This window comes from Stegodyphus dumicola, chromosome 3 (genome assembly GCF_044657685.1).
Source record: "Stegodyphus dumicola isolate Sdum_Otavi_A_Nest chromosome 3, ASM4465768v1".
NCBI lineage: Eukaryota > Metazoa > Arthropoda > Arachnida > Araneae > Eresidae > Stegodyphus > Stegodyphus dumicola.
In genome coordinates this window covers 134,855,444-134,870,752 of record NC_140770.1, presented here as the reverse complement: position 1 = coordinate 134,870,752, position 15,309 = coordinate 134,855,444, and the positions used below count along the sequence as shown (strand labels likewise).

The 15,309-nt window shown below is 32.7% G+C and overlaps 1 protein-coding gene across 1 annotated transcript in view; it reads right to left on the bottom strand.

The window, feature by feature from the left end:
• Positions 1 to 15,309, bottom strand: part of LOC146998093 (corticotropin-releasing hormone receptor 1-like) — a 315,521-nt gene that overhangs the window by 139,524 nt on the left and 160,688 nt on the right. The window contains exon 2 of the mRNA XM_085812363.1: positions 7,151 to 7,279. Within this exon, the coding sequence (XP_085668489.1) occupies positions 7,151 to 7,279 (129 nt within the window). The remainder of the gene's footprint in view (positions 1 to 7,150; positions 7,280 to 15,309) is intronic.

The following is a 15,309-nucleotide window of genomic DNA, read 5'->3' as shown; positions in this document are numbered from 1 at the left end:
TTTTTCTGATTCTGATTTTCAAGAAGAGTAAGAGGAGAAAAGCGGGGGCTTGACCCTTCGGGTCTTGCTTCTCGCGAGCCGCGTGAACAGCCGGCAGAGGGTATGATTTTTCTCTCGGCTTTTAGCTGGCGAGAATTTGCGTTGGCATAAGGCATAGAGCTCAGCAGAAGAATTTCGATTTCTCTTATCCCAAGAATTGTTCGGCAGATTCTCTTGGTGATCCTGACATCCTGATGCGGTATTCCTGTTTTTTACCGGCTTTGACTTCCTAATTAGATTTTGTTCCAAAGGTGCTCTACGCTTATGGTGAGTTTCGGGGCTTCCAGAATGAAAGAGACTCGTGTAGGACCCTTCTAAGGTGTGCATTGCTGTTTATTCTGCCTGTGCCAGCTGCGTCGATTTTTTTTTTCATCATTCCATGCTCTGGAATTTATTTATTGTAAGGACAGCTTCAATGGTGTTGCAACCAAGTCATCTTTAAAATTCGCAAGAACTGTCTGCCTCCATTAACGATGATTTTGTGAATAAAGGACAGCAGGAATAATGTGGTGCTCGAGTAAACTTCGGACGCTGGACGATCTGTTGAACTATCTAAAACTCCGTATTAATCCGTCGATGATGGCATTCTCGATCTCTTCGAATGGTGAACGAAATGAGTAGGACGATCTGTTGAACTCTCTAAAACTCCGTATTAATCCGTCGATGATGGCATTCTCGATCTCTTCGAATGGTCAACGCAATGAGTAGGACGATCTGTTGAACTATCAGCACTCCATATTAATCAATCGATGATGGCATAGGAGTTGAATGTATGAACTTCACCCTGTGAGTGAATTTTTTTTTCTGTCTTTTGTATTTAAATTGTAACCGAGTAATGATACTATATTAATATACGGTACAACCGCCTAAATTGTGAGTTATGTAATGTTAAAAAAAATTAGTACACCTAACATGAGTATAAGATTTAAAATGATATATATGTTAATTTACCTCTTAAGGTTAATTTGTAGGGGACTGATCAGTTTACCTAGTTATCATATGTTTGAATATTCTAGAAATTAATAAATGTGTTTGATATGTATTTTATGTTTCATTTGTTTAATTTAGCGTAGTTTCTGTGGTCTGTCATGTCCCTCCATTTGTTTGAGCCGGGGGGCTTTTAAGAAACATGGAGTTTACTTGAATTTGGAGTTATTGATTTTCTCTTTACATAGGTTACTCACAACGCAAACCTAAAAGTTAAATTGTACTATACCACTATACGATTGATTGATAGATATGATATACGAATATTTATAAGAATGTCGAAATGATATTTGATTATTATGAAATAGATTTTGAATGAATGTGAATTATCTGATTTTGATTTTTTTTTTTTTTTTGTTAATTTATCTGGCACCACAGTGAGTCAGTTAAGTTTAAGTTATAATGGAATAAAGTATTTAAAATACAAACATAAATTTCTTTTTTCCAATATAACAGGTTGTTCCTTTTGCCTGGGACTTTAAAATGCCATTATGGTAATCATAACTTTGAATTAATAGTGGGCATCATTTCCAGTATAACTGCGCTATGAGAAGTCTGTTGCAGTTAAGATGTTTGCTTGCTATGCTGCTATACCTTCCCATGGCGGACCGCTCCTTATTTTAAGTGTATTCAGCGATTTTTAAATGGTTTGACTTTTATGATCCGTTTGCATATTGTTCGTGTAGCTGTTGAATAAAGTTGAAAAGTTGTAAAAAGTGAAACTGCTAAATATTTTCTCTCTACAAGCCTGTTCGATTTATCTTCGATGTTCAAAGATATTCTACGAGAATCAACGTCTGAGGAGATAATTAGCAATGTAAAAATGCTCCAAACTCATACCTCGTGCCCGCCAAGTTACGTTTTTATTTACTCGGGATACAACTACAGAGTCTGTTAGCACATTTTTTAGACGATTTTGATAATTTGTATTATGTTTTTAAAAGTCAAAATTATCGTCTGTGGCTTGAAAGTTTTGTTTTTATTCAAAATGGCGAATTTAACAAAGCAGTGGTTCGAAGGTTACATTTACGCTCTTTCCTAAGAGAAATATGCATACTCCGTTATCCAAAAACGATGTGAGAGTCATGGTTTTGTGACATCTAAAGCGTCGATAGGTAATATCATCAACAAGAAAGGAAAAACAAAAGTCAAATTGGAGCCTCAAGTGGGACAAAAATTCCAAACAAATATCCAAAGAAGAAACGGACATCTTTGACTATAGCAAAGGTACGGTTGTTTAATGTTAAAGGAAAATCCCCTAGTCAAATGACAGTTGCAAAATCATTAAAATGCTCGGTGTCCACTGTAAACAAAATGATAAACGTTGATTTAAATCTTAAGAAAGCGAAAAAACGCAATGTGCATCGTCTTCTTCCAAAGCATATTGCTCCACGCAGGACGCGCTGCAGAATTCTATATGAGAAACACTTATCCAAAGAAAAATAAGAAACAATTGTCACAATAGGATGAAGCATGGGTGTATTTAAACTAAAAATGGCGAATTTAACAAAGCAGTAGTTCGAAGGCTACATTTACGCTCTTTCCGAAGAGAAATATGCATACTCCGTTATCCAAAAACGATGTGAGAGTCATGGTTTTGTGATATCTAAAGCGTCGATAGGTAATATCATCAAAAAGAAAGGAAACAAACGTCAAATTGGAGCCTCAAGTGGGACAAAAATTCCAATCAAGTATCCAAGGAAAAAAACGGACATCTTCGACTATTGCAAAGATCGTTGTTTAATGTTAAACGAAAATCCTCCTAGTCAAAAGACAGTTGCAAAATCATTAAAATGCTCTGTGTCCACTGTAAACAAAATGATAAACGTTGATTTATATCTTTAAAAAGCGAAAAAAACGCAATGTGCATCGTCTTGTTCCAAAGCATATCGCTCAACGCAGGACACTCTGCAGAATTCTATATGAGAAACACTTATCCAAAGAAAAATGGAAAACAATTGTCACAATAGATGAAGCATGGGTGTATTTAAATGATTGTAACAAAAAAAGAGCCATTTATTATCATAAAAGGGGGAAAAATTTATGTACATGGTTCAAAGAATCGAAAGAAAGTTTTTCTAACGGATTCATGATTGTTTCTGGTTTTTCTTATAATGGCAAGTTAAAAATAAAGAGAGTGCAAAAAATGTGAAGATTAACTCCAAATACTATCAGGAACATATTTTATCGCCAATTTTTCTGAATGGAATACCATCGCGTTACCCACAGTCCCATCAATCTGTGAGACTCCATCAGGACAAAGCTAGATGTCACACATCAAAATCTTTCCTAAAAGAAATGGAACAAAAAACTGGTATCAATGCCATACCCTTCGCTGATATCCGTACTAAATCTCCCGATGTGTCACCTATGGATTTTTGTGCTTTCGGACTTTTAAAAACTGCATTATCTAAATGTTGTCCCAAAACCCTAACAGGACTCTGGAAAACTGTTCGGGAGGAATGGGATCGAATACCTCTTCTGCCACTTCAAAAGGAATTATTATCCTGGAAATTACGGTGTCGAAAGATAGATCAGAATAAGGGATGTCAAATAGAACATTTAAAACACAAGAATTTTATGTAATTTAGTTTTGTGAATACAATATACGTCATCTAAAAAATGTGTGAACAGCCTTCGTATGACTGTTCACAATATAAGTATTGTAGTACTCGAACTAATATCTCCATTCACGTAACACTAAGCAGAAAAATTACTCAAGTAAAGACAGCCATTTATTTATTTCTCTTAATTTTCTCATATTTTATAGATAGTTGTCTCACAACATTTTTTTGCACATACATATAAAAAAATAATTAAACAACTAAAACGACAAAGGTGATGCCAATACGAAGAAAGAAAAAATCCATAGCAATCGTTGCTAGGTAAACTGGTTGCAATGTTAAAAATATTTTATTTCTTACTTTGGTAGAAGTCGTTTCTGAACCTCCTGTTTTCTCCTCCTGTTTCTGAAGTTCTGAACCTCCTGTTTTCTCAGATTTCTAAGTCATAAAACTAAACGATAACCATATTATTTTCTCCTAGTTAAATGTACGAAAAGATATTCAGAATAAGGCCTTACATCTCTTTGATAGTACTGGGCTAAGAAATGATGCTGCATAATTTTACTAACAATTAACATTTCAAATTACTGGTCAAAATGAAAACTAATGAAACCGAATTCTACATTTGGTATAAGGGAATTGTATGTGATAGAGAAACAAGTTATTTAGCTGTTTGTAAAGAAGAGAAATATCAAAGTTTTACTTGTTTCGCAAAGATTTATAATTTTTGCCTAAATAGTTACGTACTAGCCGAACCGTAAGTATGCTCGTTACTGTACTCATATTAAGATATAGCAACGCACAGTTGTTGTTTAAACGTGTTCATAAGTTCTTATAACAAAGGCAACTTGACGGATGTCTTGTTTCAAGCGCTAAACTACATACTCAACGGAGTTGGTATTCGATGACTATTTCAATACGCATTGGTAACGTTGGAAGATCTTTTGAAGATATGGACTTTATTTTATCTCATTTTATTTCTTCTTATAATTATTAGCTCAAAGAGACATTAGCTCGGAACGGTTATTAGTATCAAAATGGCATTTTGTGGACTTGGACCTTTCGAATACACGCCGAGTGTGCTAACTGTTACACCACGGAAGCGTGCAGAAAGGAGGGATAAAATACCTTATAATATTTTGTAAAACTTTACCGAATTTTTGATTAACAAACTCAACGGTTTCGAAGCGAGCTGTGGCTACACAGTATGAAAGAAATCATTTTTATCTCCAACGTGCGAGCCTGTTTATCGGAAATTCTGAAGATATGCTGTTTTTAAACATTTTGTGATTTTGCTGTCGAATCGAATATTATGCTACGTAAGCGCCAAGAGATTGATATTTAATAAATAAATTAAATACACAAAACGTTAATAAAAAAGACAAAGAAAGTTGTTTTAAAGCCATCTTAGAAAAACTGAACGTTGATATAACAAACTGAGCAAAGACTAGGGGGGACGGAAAAATGTATGCTGACATTTAACGCTGCTTCAGAAATTTTAAATTCTTAAAATTATATTCTTCAGGAATAGTGCTTGCTATGCTGCTTTTAAAATTTTTGTAATTATGCTTTGATTTGTATAATGTGTAAGTGCGAAAAACATTATGCGTAAGAATAAAGCTAAAAAGACAAAAAGAAAAAAGGGTTAGTAAGTGTGAATGTAACAGCAGACTGGTAGACTGTGAGCTTAGCGAGAGTGTAAAAAACCTTAAGAAACCTTTTTGGTCAACCGTTAAAATCTGAAACATTTCAGATTTTTTTTCATTTATTGTGTTGGTGCTATAACTACACACTTTCGGTAGAAAAAAATCGAAGTGTAATATCAGGTATTCTACGTGGCCATTTGCAAAATATCTAGTTGTAAGCTGTAGTATATCTAATCTAGAGCTGAAGAAGATGTTCAACAGCTGTTTTATTCATCTCGAATACCTCGTTTGATGAAAGTCTTCCCACTCAGCTGCGTCCTGAAACAATCTGAACCAGCGGTTTTCGACCTTTTGACTAACGCGTCCCACCTAAACAAAAACTGAAAATCTTTAGTACCACCACTACAAAGTACTACTACCACCACCACTTTTGAACAAAGCTCAGATCGCATAAATTTACAAGTGTTAGAGAAAAAACTCAATCCGGATGTTCGAGTTTTAATTTTCGAATTTAATAGTTAAAAATTCTTTGCGTACCACCTATTTTTCTCTTGCGTACCACCGGTTGAGAATCCCTCATCTAAATTGCAGATTTTATTGCAGATAGGGTATTTATAATTAGTCAATGCTCATTTTCAGTTAGTGATGTATCTAGTCTCATCCTAGCTTATAGAAAGAGTTGTTTTTAATACTCATCTATGTTGCTTTTTCTCAGCTACGTTGCATAGCCAGCCTATCTATTTTGAAAGTAAAAAGGATATAAACGAATAAAGCTTAGGACTACATTGGTTAGTAACTCAAAATAAACGGTGTCCGCCGATAACATCGCGGCAAAAACATCGTGGACGAAAACGTCGCGGAGAAAACAACGCAAGGTGAAAACGTCGTGCTACAAAACATCGTGGAAGAAAACATTGCAAAGAGAAAACATCGCAGTTCTAAAACATCGTGCTACAAAACATCGTCGTCGAAAATAAAGCGGTTCAAAAACATCGCAGTTTAAAAACATCGTCGTCGAAAATATCGTGGTAAAAAATAAAGTATCTACAAATCATCGCATGACGATAACATCGCAGCCATGCTTTTTTCAGGTTTTAATAATTGTAAATGGATATTCCCATAATGAGCGCAAGGTGTAAAGAAGGATAAATTTTACTTTCACATATTTTATTAACTAATAAATTTTTGCTGAAAACGTAAGAAGGAAACTTAAGCATAGAAAATTAAATGTAACTTATAGATTATACTTTTCATGAAATATTACCAGTAAAAACTTTATAAAAATGTTTTATTAATGGCCTTTGTTAGTTAACTATGTCTGTTTAAAATTCTATTAAGTGCTATAAGTTGCATTAATTTTTTATGCTTAAGTTTCCTTTTTATTTTCTCAGCAAAAATGTATTAATTAATAAAAAATATGAAAGTAAAAATTATCCTTCTTTCCATCTTGTGCTCACAAATCATTATGGGAATATCCATTTACACTTATTAAAGCATGCCTGAAAAAAGCATGTCTGCGATGTTATCGTCATGCGATGATTTGTAGATACTTTATTTTTTACCACGATATTTTCGACGACGATGTTTTTAAACTGCGATGTTTTTGAACCGCTTTATTTTCGACGACGATGTTTTGTACCACGATGTTTTAGAACTGCGATGTTTTCTCTTTGCGATGTTTTGTAGCACGACGTTTTCGCCTTGCGTTGTTTTCTCCGCGACATTTTCGTCTGCGATGTTTTTGCCGCGATGTTTTCGGCTGTAACCAAATAAACACCAGTAAGGAAAAGTATGCTATCTACAACTTTGAATACTAGTTTTGAATTTTCCCAGGTTAATGATTCTCAGGCTTTGGAAAAGGGTCAAACAAATCTGTGTTATTTGGAAGATTTCAGATAAATCTGCTTCACGTACCTGGTTCTGTAGTTTCGCCTATGACGGCACCTCGGGCATCTAATTGAGGACATGGTCTGCTTAAGACCTCTCCAGAAGCAAGAGGAGGCCAACACAAGAAAGAATCCCAAGCTGCTGAACAGTAAATACCTGGAATAAAAACAGCAAGCTTCAATCAGCAAACAAGAGCAAGAGATATAAGTAAGAATTTTTCGAATTTTATCGAACATTAATCACATAATTATGATTGGACAAATAAAAAAGAAACTTCCATGACTTTTGATTGCTTATCAGTCCAAAGAGGCTTTGTCCCTGAGGGACTTTTATTTTCGTTTTGCGATTTTGCTTCTAATCATTTTGAATGTTGGTTCCACTTTTCAAACTGTTGCCACCAAATACTATCGCCCTGTATTATATTTGAAGTAATTAAATGATGAAGAATCTGCATAAATGTATGTAAGTTTCTTGCATTGGGATAAAACAACGGTACCTAGAGCCATCTAATTCTGAATGACGTAATTTCACTGCGAATATGGGCATCTAGAAGATCAAATTTTGAATTTTTAATTTGTTTTATTATCGACTTCATATTATATAAACTTTTAACGAATTTTTGATTAACAAACTCAAGGATTTCAAAGTGAGCAATGCGACACTGTACGAAAAAAAAAAAAAAAAAAAATTTATCTCCATCGCGCGATACTGTGTACCGGAAATTCTAAAGATATGCTAATTTTAAAACTATTTTGCGACATTGCTGTTGAACTGAATTTTGTGGTTTAAGTGCCAAGAACGTGATATTTAATAATTAAAGGTAACACACAAAATGTTAAAAAAACGCCCCTTTGGATGTAATTTAAAATCTGAAACCTTTCAGATTTATTTTTTTTTTCATAGTATTTATTGTTTTTTAGACTACATATATCTCATTTAATTTTGTAATTTCCACGTTAAAATATCTTTCATTGAAAATGAAGAAAGAGATGCAGTCTTTAAATTGGAATTACTGAACTTTATTCAAGTTCAGTAGTCCAATAGTTCAGTAGACTTGAAGTCAGACAAAAATATTCCGACTCCAGTAACGAATTCGTCCATAACTTGATTACATCGAAATAATAATTTAATATATTACGTAACTCAAAACTCACTAAGGAATGAAATTTAGTTCAAGAAGAAATCTCAAATTTAATTTAAAACTCAATATTTAAAACATTTAAACTTGAGGGGTTTTTCATGCCTTTATTTTGAAAAAAAATTCGCAAATATGAAAACGCCATTAGACGTTATGTCTTGACTAAACTACTTCAAAGTAAGGTATTTTATTTTTATAACATCGCTACAGATAATTTCATTTCGGTTATTTATATTATTACAAAGAGTATAAACTATAAATAATGAATTTTTTATACAACATAATTATATGTGTATTTGTGTAGATAAAAAAGGTATAAATCAAAATTATAACTTTAACAATAGCTCCTTTTAAAATATTATTTAATATACTTAAATACATACAATTCATATATTGAATATGTACTTTTAAATATAGCGAGTTCTCAATCCTGCTATCTCTAATCAACTAAATTAAGTTTTGCAGTTCTGTATCAAATTATTACAAACAAAAAATTTGCTTGTTTCACAATAAATGCCACCAACAATATTTTGTTGAAAAAAAATAAGCTTTCAGCTCGAATTTTCCGCTTTTTTTTTTTTTTTTTTTTTTTTTTTTTTTTTTTTTTTTTTTTTGCAAATACACGCAATTGCAAAAAGTAAATTTCTGAGCATTTTTTCTTTTGTATAGCAAATAATGTTTTTGAAGTAAATTTGAGCTAAATGTGGTATTTTTAATTTGTTTTTATATTTGGTGCTTACTTTTCACATCTTGTTTCTTGGCGAAAAAAACACATGCCACCAATGAAATGTGAGTTCGGCAACGCGTAATAAAATGTTTTTGGCTGGACAGTAACATGTGATCAGTTCAATTAGCTTCAAAATGCGATAAAGAAAAAAATGGATTCTGAATCATTAAAATCGGATTGCCCTTTTTTCGTCCCACAGACGGCTGGATAAGATAAAACTGGTTTAAACGCTAATTGTTCGACTCGAATTTGAATCCCAAGGAATGACTGGCTATATTTTCTGTATGTATAATTTGAATATGAGCCAGTTTTCCTTAAAATATCCTCCATAAAGGCATCCTCTCTTAGCAGATAGCTCTCGCGTGCTTTGCTTTAGTTAAAATTCTGACGAGCCTGTACCTCAGTTGCCGTACAGCAATTTTTACCATTCAAGATGTTAGAAATGCTTTTCCAACCTTTTGCTTGACGAACCACACTTCATTAACATAAAAAGATTAACTGAGTAATTATAGAAATAATGCAACATATCTCATTTTTTGTATAATTTAGATTATTCTGTCGCAATTTTAAACGATTGAGGCGCTAATTAATCATTAGCCCTGGCAGCTTCTTAAAGTCAGTTTAAAAAATCAATAATAGAGCTTCCAGATACTTCATGTAAATCATTAATTATAAAATGGTTTAAACAATAAGAACTACCAAGAATAAATTTTCGAGGTTAGACATTTTCATCAGCAATGGAAATTTCTAGAATTCTAATGTCTGTTAATTAGCAGACTTACAAAAGAGCTTCAGGCGTTGAATTAATTTAAAATGTAATGAAGGGATCTCGTGGTTTAAAGCGCACTAATTTTATTCTTCATTTGAACCAGTTATCATCAATAGGATATGGTAGTTGTTTTACATTACACTCTCCTACCTATTCTGCTTACATGGACTAATAATAAATTGGGGAATTGTCTTAAAATAGAAGCCATAGAAACAGTGCTTTAAGTTTTAATTGTAAATGAGCACAGCGATCTAGATACGTCGAAAACTTAATTGTATTAGCAAGATTTCAGTGAATTTGCAGTGATATTTCTTTGAATTCAGTTTACTAATGTTCATACGTTATTTTTCCCATTATAATACTGGAGATCACTCTGAAAATTTTGAGATACACGCAGACGACGAGTGACAGAAAAAAATGAACGGTTATATTTGAAATATGAATTATTTTAGCCTAGTAAGCGTTTTTTTATTGGCCATTTGCAAGTAGTTTAGAGTAGAATAAATTTCAGGCGCAAGGAAAAATGGTATTGACGCGAGAACATTATTGCGGTAGGATTTTAAAGTGGGATTAAATCAAGAAGAATGCGTTCGACGTCTTCAATTAGCCTTTAGAAATGAAGGTCCATCTTGTTCTACGGTATTCAGATGGTTTACAAAATTTCAAAGACGTCGCAACACTCTTCAGAACGAGGAAGGCCGTTGTCAATAGTGTATTCCGGATAATGTGTCTGCCATACGGAAAATGTTAATCGATGATAATCGCTGCACCTACCAAATTGTACCAAAGGAACTTAACATTTAATCCGCCTCCATACATAAAATGTTTCATGAAGATCTGCATATGAAAAAACTAGTTTCCCGTTGGGTTCCCCATAATTAATTTAGGAACCAAAAAGAGAAGTAATTCAGAATCAGTAAAGAAACCCTTAAATTACTTAAAAATGGTGGCCCACCGCATTATTTCCAAAATCGTGATGAAGCGTTCATACCATTTTTTGACTTTCCTAGACGTCAAGAAAGTAAAAGTATGTATTTTTGAAGATGATTCCACACCCACAGTGGTGAAAAGACCATCAGCAAAGTAATGCACGGCATTTTCTGTAGAAGTATAAGATTGGTCAAAGCCATCAAGCTGGAAGAACAGAAGACAGTCATCACTAACTGTCTACATACAGCTCGTACACCACTAAGTGTCTTCCAGAAATTCTTCAAAAAGTGAATGTCAGAAGACTCATGCTTCACCATGACAATGCATCTTTTCATTCAGCAAGATTGGCAATTGAATTTCTTGAACAAAAATCATACCAAAGTGACAGAACATCCACCCTCTTCACCCAACCTAGCTATGTGTGACTTTTGGTTATTTTTTTAATCTAAAAAAGAACTTACATGGACGACATTTTCATTCCGAAGATGAGATTGATGAGGCTATAAATGTATTTTTTCATCGATTCCAAGAAATGAATGACTTGAATCTTTGGAAAATTGGCCTACAGAGCTGCATTGATGCTGGAGGAGACTACTTTGAACACTCCTGAAATTTTTAATCTGTTTTTGATAAAATTTAAAAACCTATGTGTATCTCAGAAATTTCAGTACGAATAGAAAAAGTCCTTATCATGATTTCTGAAGTCAAAATATTACAATCGCTTTTTAACACTGGTCTAATTATATACATTCTTCTCATAAGGGAACTATCACTTTTACTAAAGTTAATTGATTACCATTATGATGGTTTCCATAATTATTTTAGTATGGCTTTTCTATGATCCACTAGATAATTTCAGAATTCCTTCCAGGAAACCTCTAAATGATCATAAATTTGTTACAATTTATATTTATTATTATAATTTATAAAGATGACTAACGTGTTACTCCGTTGACCATGAAACTGTCGCCAAGCAGTGCGATTAAGAGTCAGTTTTGGGTATACGTAAAGTAAAAACACACTGTAAACATCTGTGCTTTCCTTTGATTTAAATATTTTTCGTTCTCGATAAATCACCTTTGGTTTTTACGAAGGACTTAACTGTTTTTTTTTCTTGATTTTTGAAAACAAAGATAAGATTTAAGGTGCAGCCCTCTGCAGAACAACAAGCAATGCATTGCTTTCATAATTATAGATCATACCATTAAAAAAAGTTTCTATTAATGGCCATGATATGGTTTCTGAATATTGCCGACAAAACAGTAATAGAGTGTATGAATTACCTGCTAAAAGCTTGCAATCATCGTTGAATACCTTCAATTCTAAGCAAGTTCTTAGAACATACAAATCAACTATAATATCGTGTACAAGTTTTAAAATTCTTTCAGAAGTTCCTATCCTGTGTCACATCCATTACAGCTGCCAATGTACTGCACGAATTATTATATACTTTCTCTAGGCATTTTATATGATTATGGAAATGTATTTCATACTTTGCTGGTTTGTCATTTGGTATGTTTACCAATGATAATTAGAATGACTAAGCAATGTGTGAAATGTTTAATCGTTTCATGCATTGCAGGCCAGTTTTCAGCATTTTATAAAACGCCTAGTTATTCTATAGAATGCTGTTTTTCATACTTTGCCGGTAACAAATACATACTGCGTTCGAAAAAGTCCTTTGCCGTCCTTCGTTTTCTCAACCATTGATCATAGACATATCCTTACAGTTACAAATATGTTTTAAATAACGCAAATATTCATATCTTGGTGATATTAAACTTAAATATATCAGTTTAGTAAAAATTGAAAAATCTAGTTTCCTATATGTTGTCTCGTTTCCTGTGCATATGATTTTAAAAAAATGCAGCTTTGTAAAAATTGCAAAATCTAATTTCCTATATCAGCGGTTCTCAATCTTTTGACTAACTTGTACCATTTAAACAAAACTAAAAAACTCCACTGCACCACCACTGCATTTTAAAATGATTATTTCTCAATAGAAAAGTTAAAAAAATATGTTTTGTCATTTGCACAACCTATTGGCTGCATCAAACGTGCACACATAAAAAAAATATTAAATTAAAATTTGGTTACCATTTTAATTGAATATTTTAAGTCATGAGACTTTAGTTCTAAAATTTAGTATGAAATTTGAGCTTGCTTAAGAGAGATAATTTCTTTATATCTGGTCTTATTTCACTTAACTTTGACCGTAAATTAGGGTTCACCTTTAATTTTTTTCTACATTTCTTTTTTAAATAAAACGTGGAAGAAAATACTTATTCACACAAATAGGCTCTGCGAAAAGACAATAAAAATTTAATAACTTTTATTTGAAATGCCTTTAAATTCTTTCTTGGGGTTCAGCCAAAAGTTAATGAGAGGTTTTTTTTTTTTTTGGTTAAATCTTCAGTTAGAGTTCGATCACAGGAAATTTCTGCCAATTTTTCGTTTTCTTCACAAGATTTTTTAGTTTAATAGTTAAAAATACTTTATTTTCTTACCACCTATTTTTCTCTTGCGTACCAACTGTTGATAATCGCTGTCCTATCGTTGTACCTATCTTGTGCATATATTAAAAAATATAGTTAGTATAAAAATAAAATATAAAACCTCTGACTCTCGTGCAAGAAAAAGTGACTGAAATATTTCATTTTAAATTTTGCGCATGTATTCAGGGTTCGCTCACAGACTGAACAGCGAATGTTCCATTTTATACGTGAACAAAAATAAAATACTCGTTTAAAAAACGGTCTTTGATGCTAAAACATTAAGTTATGAGATTAAAAGAGAAAAGTATAGAACGATTTAATTTTTTTCAAAAAACAGATTTTACTTATAGAGTCTTATAGAATTTGTATTCCAGAAAATACTTGCAAGCTTTAGTATCGAACTCATAACATTATATATGTATAAATTAAAAATAAAACAAATAAGTTTAATTATTTAATGAATTAATGGTTTGGAATTTAGATTAAAGGTTGTTTCTCATGATTATTAGATTATGATTTTACAATAATTAAACTTCATGAGAATATTAATAATGTATATAGTATTTGAAAACCTACTTGTGCGAAAATTCTTTTTGCATATCACTTGTGGTAAAATTGTAAATTAAGAAAGTAAACTACGAATAAATCACAAAAGAATGTCGTTAAATGGCATTTAAAGCGAAAACTAAACCTCGAATGAGTATTTATTTATTAACCGATAAGTCAACTCAAGTTGAAGATAACGTCAAACATCCTAAATTCTTATGTTAATCATCTTGATCAACTTTCTTTGTAAAAGAGCCAAGCGTTTTGATTTTGAGTTCTTATAAAGAGTATAAAACTTTCTTAAACATAAAACGTATGAAAAATTTTATTATGTCATTTTGCATAACTTATTTTTTAATTTAAAATTGCCAAAATACGAAAATTTAAAGTGTTTAAAACATTACTGTAATATGTCTAAGATCAATGGTTGCGAAAATAAATGCCTGGCAAGGACCTTAGTTGTCATGGTGTATATTTCTGAAGTGTCGCGCTGGATAGAAATGTCCATTGTCCATGTAAAATCCATGTAAAGCAGATCTAAGCCCATCTAGGGTTTGAGAAGGGGTTTAGAAACCAGCAGCACGCCTCCCGATGCTCAGTGAGATTAAGATCAGAAAAGCTTTGGCTACTCCGTTTGGACTATTCCGTTACAGTTTCTTCTTCGATAAATTGCTGCACGAGTCGAGCAATGTGAGGACGGGCATTATCTGCTTGCAAAATGAAGGTATCGCCAACAGCGGCAGCATATGGACGAACAATAAATAGTATATATATTTGGTTTTACATTTTACCTATGAGCATTGCGAGATCCATGTTAGTTGCATTTATAGGTCTGTGTGCTCGCCTAAAGATACTGCTCTCCATACAAGAACAGAATCTTACCTCCTGGTTAGGTATCCCTTTTCTGTATGTTAGACGAAAGATATAGTGTGGTTTTCCCATACGTAAATACGTCGAGAGTCATTCTGTACAGCAAAGCGCGACTCCTCAGTGAATAGAACATATTTCCACCTTTAATTCAGTTTGCATGACTGCAAGCTCAATTCAAATGCACCCTTTGGTGGCGGGAAGTATTTGGGACGCACAATACCAGTCGTCTAGAATACAGACTTCTTTTATGCATTTCTTTTAGACTTCTTTCCTTCTGCGTGATGAAGGAATTTTAAAACCAAAATTTGATAACATGAATAATATTTTACATATTTTAAACATTTTAAGAGTATTTGGAAGTTTTCTTCAAAATGGAGCTTCGAAGAGAGTGCCCTGCTTGCCTCTGTAAACAGTAGGCCCTTGTACGTAAGGGAACAAAACCAATAAACCTTAACTGTATAAAATATGTTAAAAGTACCTATGTTTATCCTATAATAACTAACTCTGCTCTAAAATCTGCTTTTGTATTATAATAATAAAATAAATAAGTGTGGTTTAATATGATATTTAAGCGCAATTAATTAAATGCAGCATTTTTTAAAATAAGAAATTAAATACCATTACCTCCTATGAGACAAAATTTCATAAGGCTGGCCAATCATGTAATCACATAGATATGCTTAGGATTATGGACTTCAAACTATAGTTTAC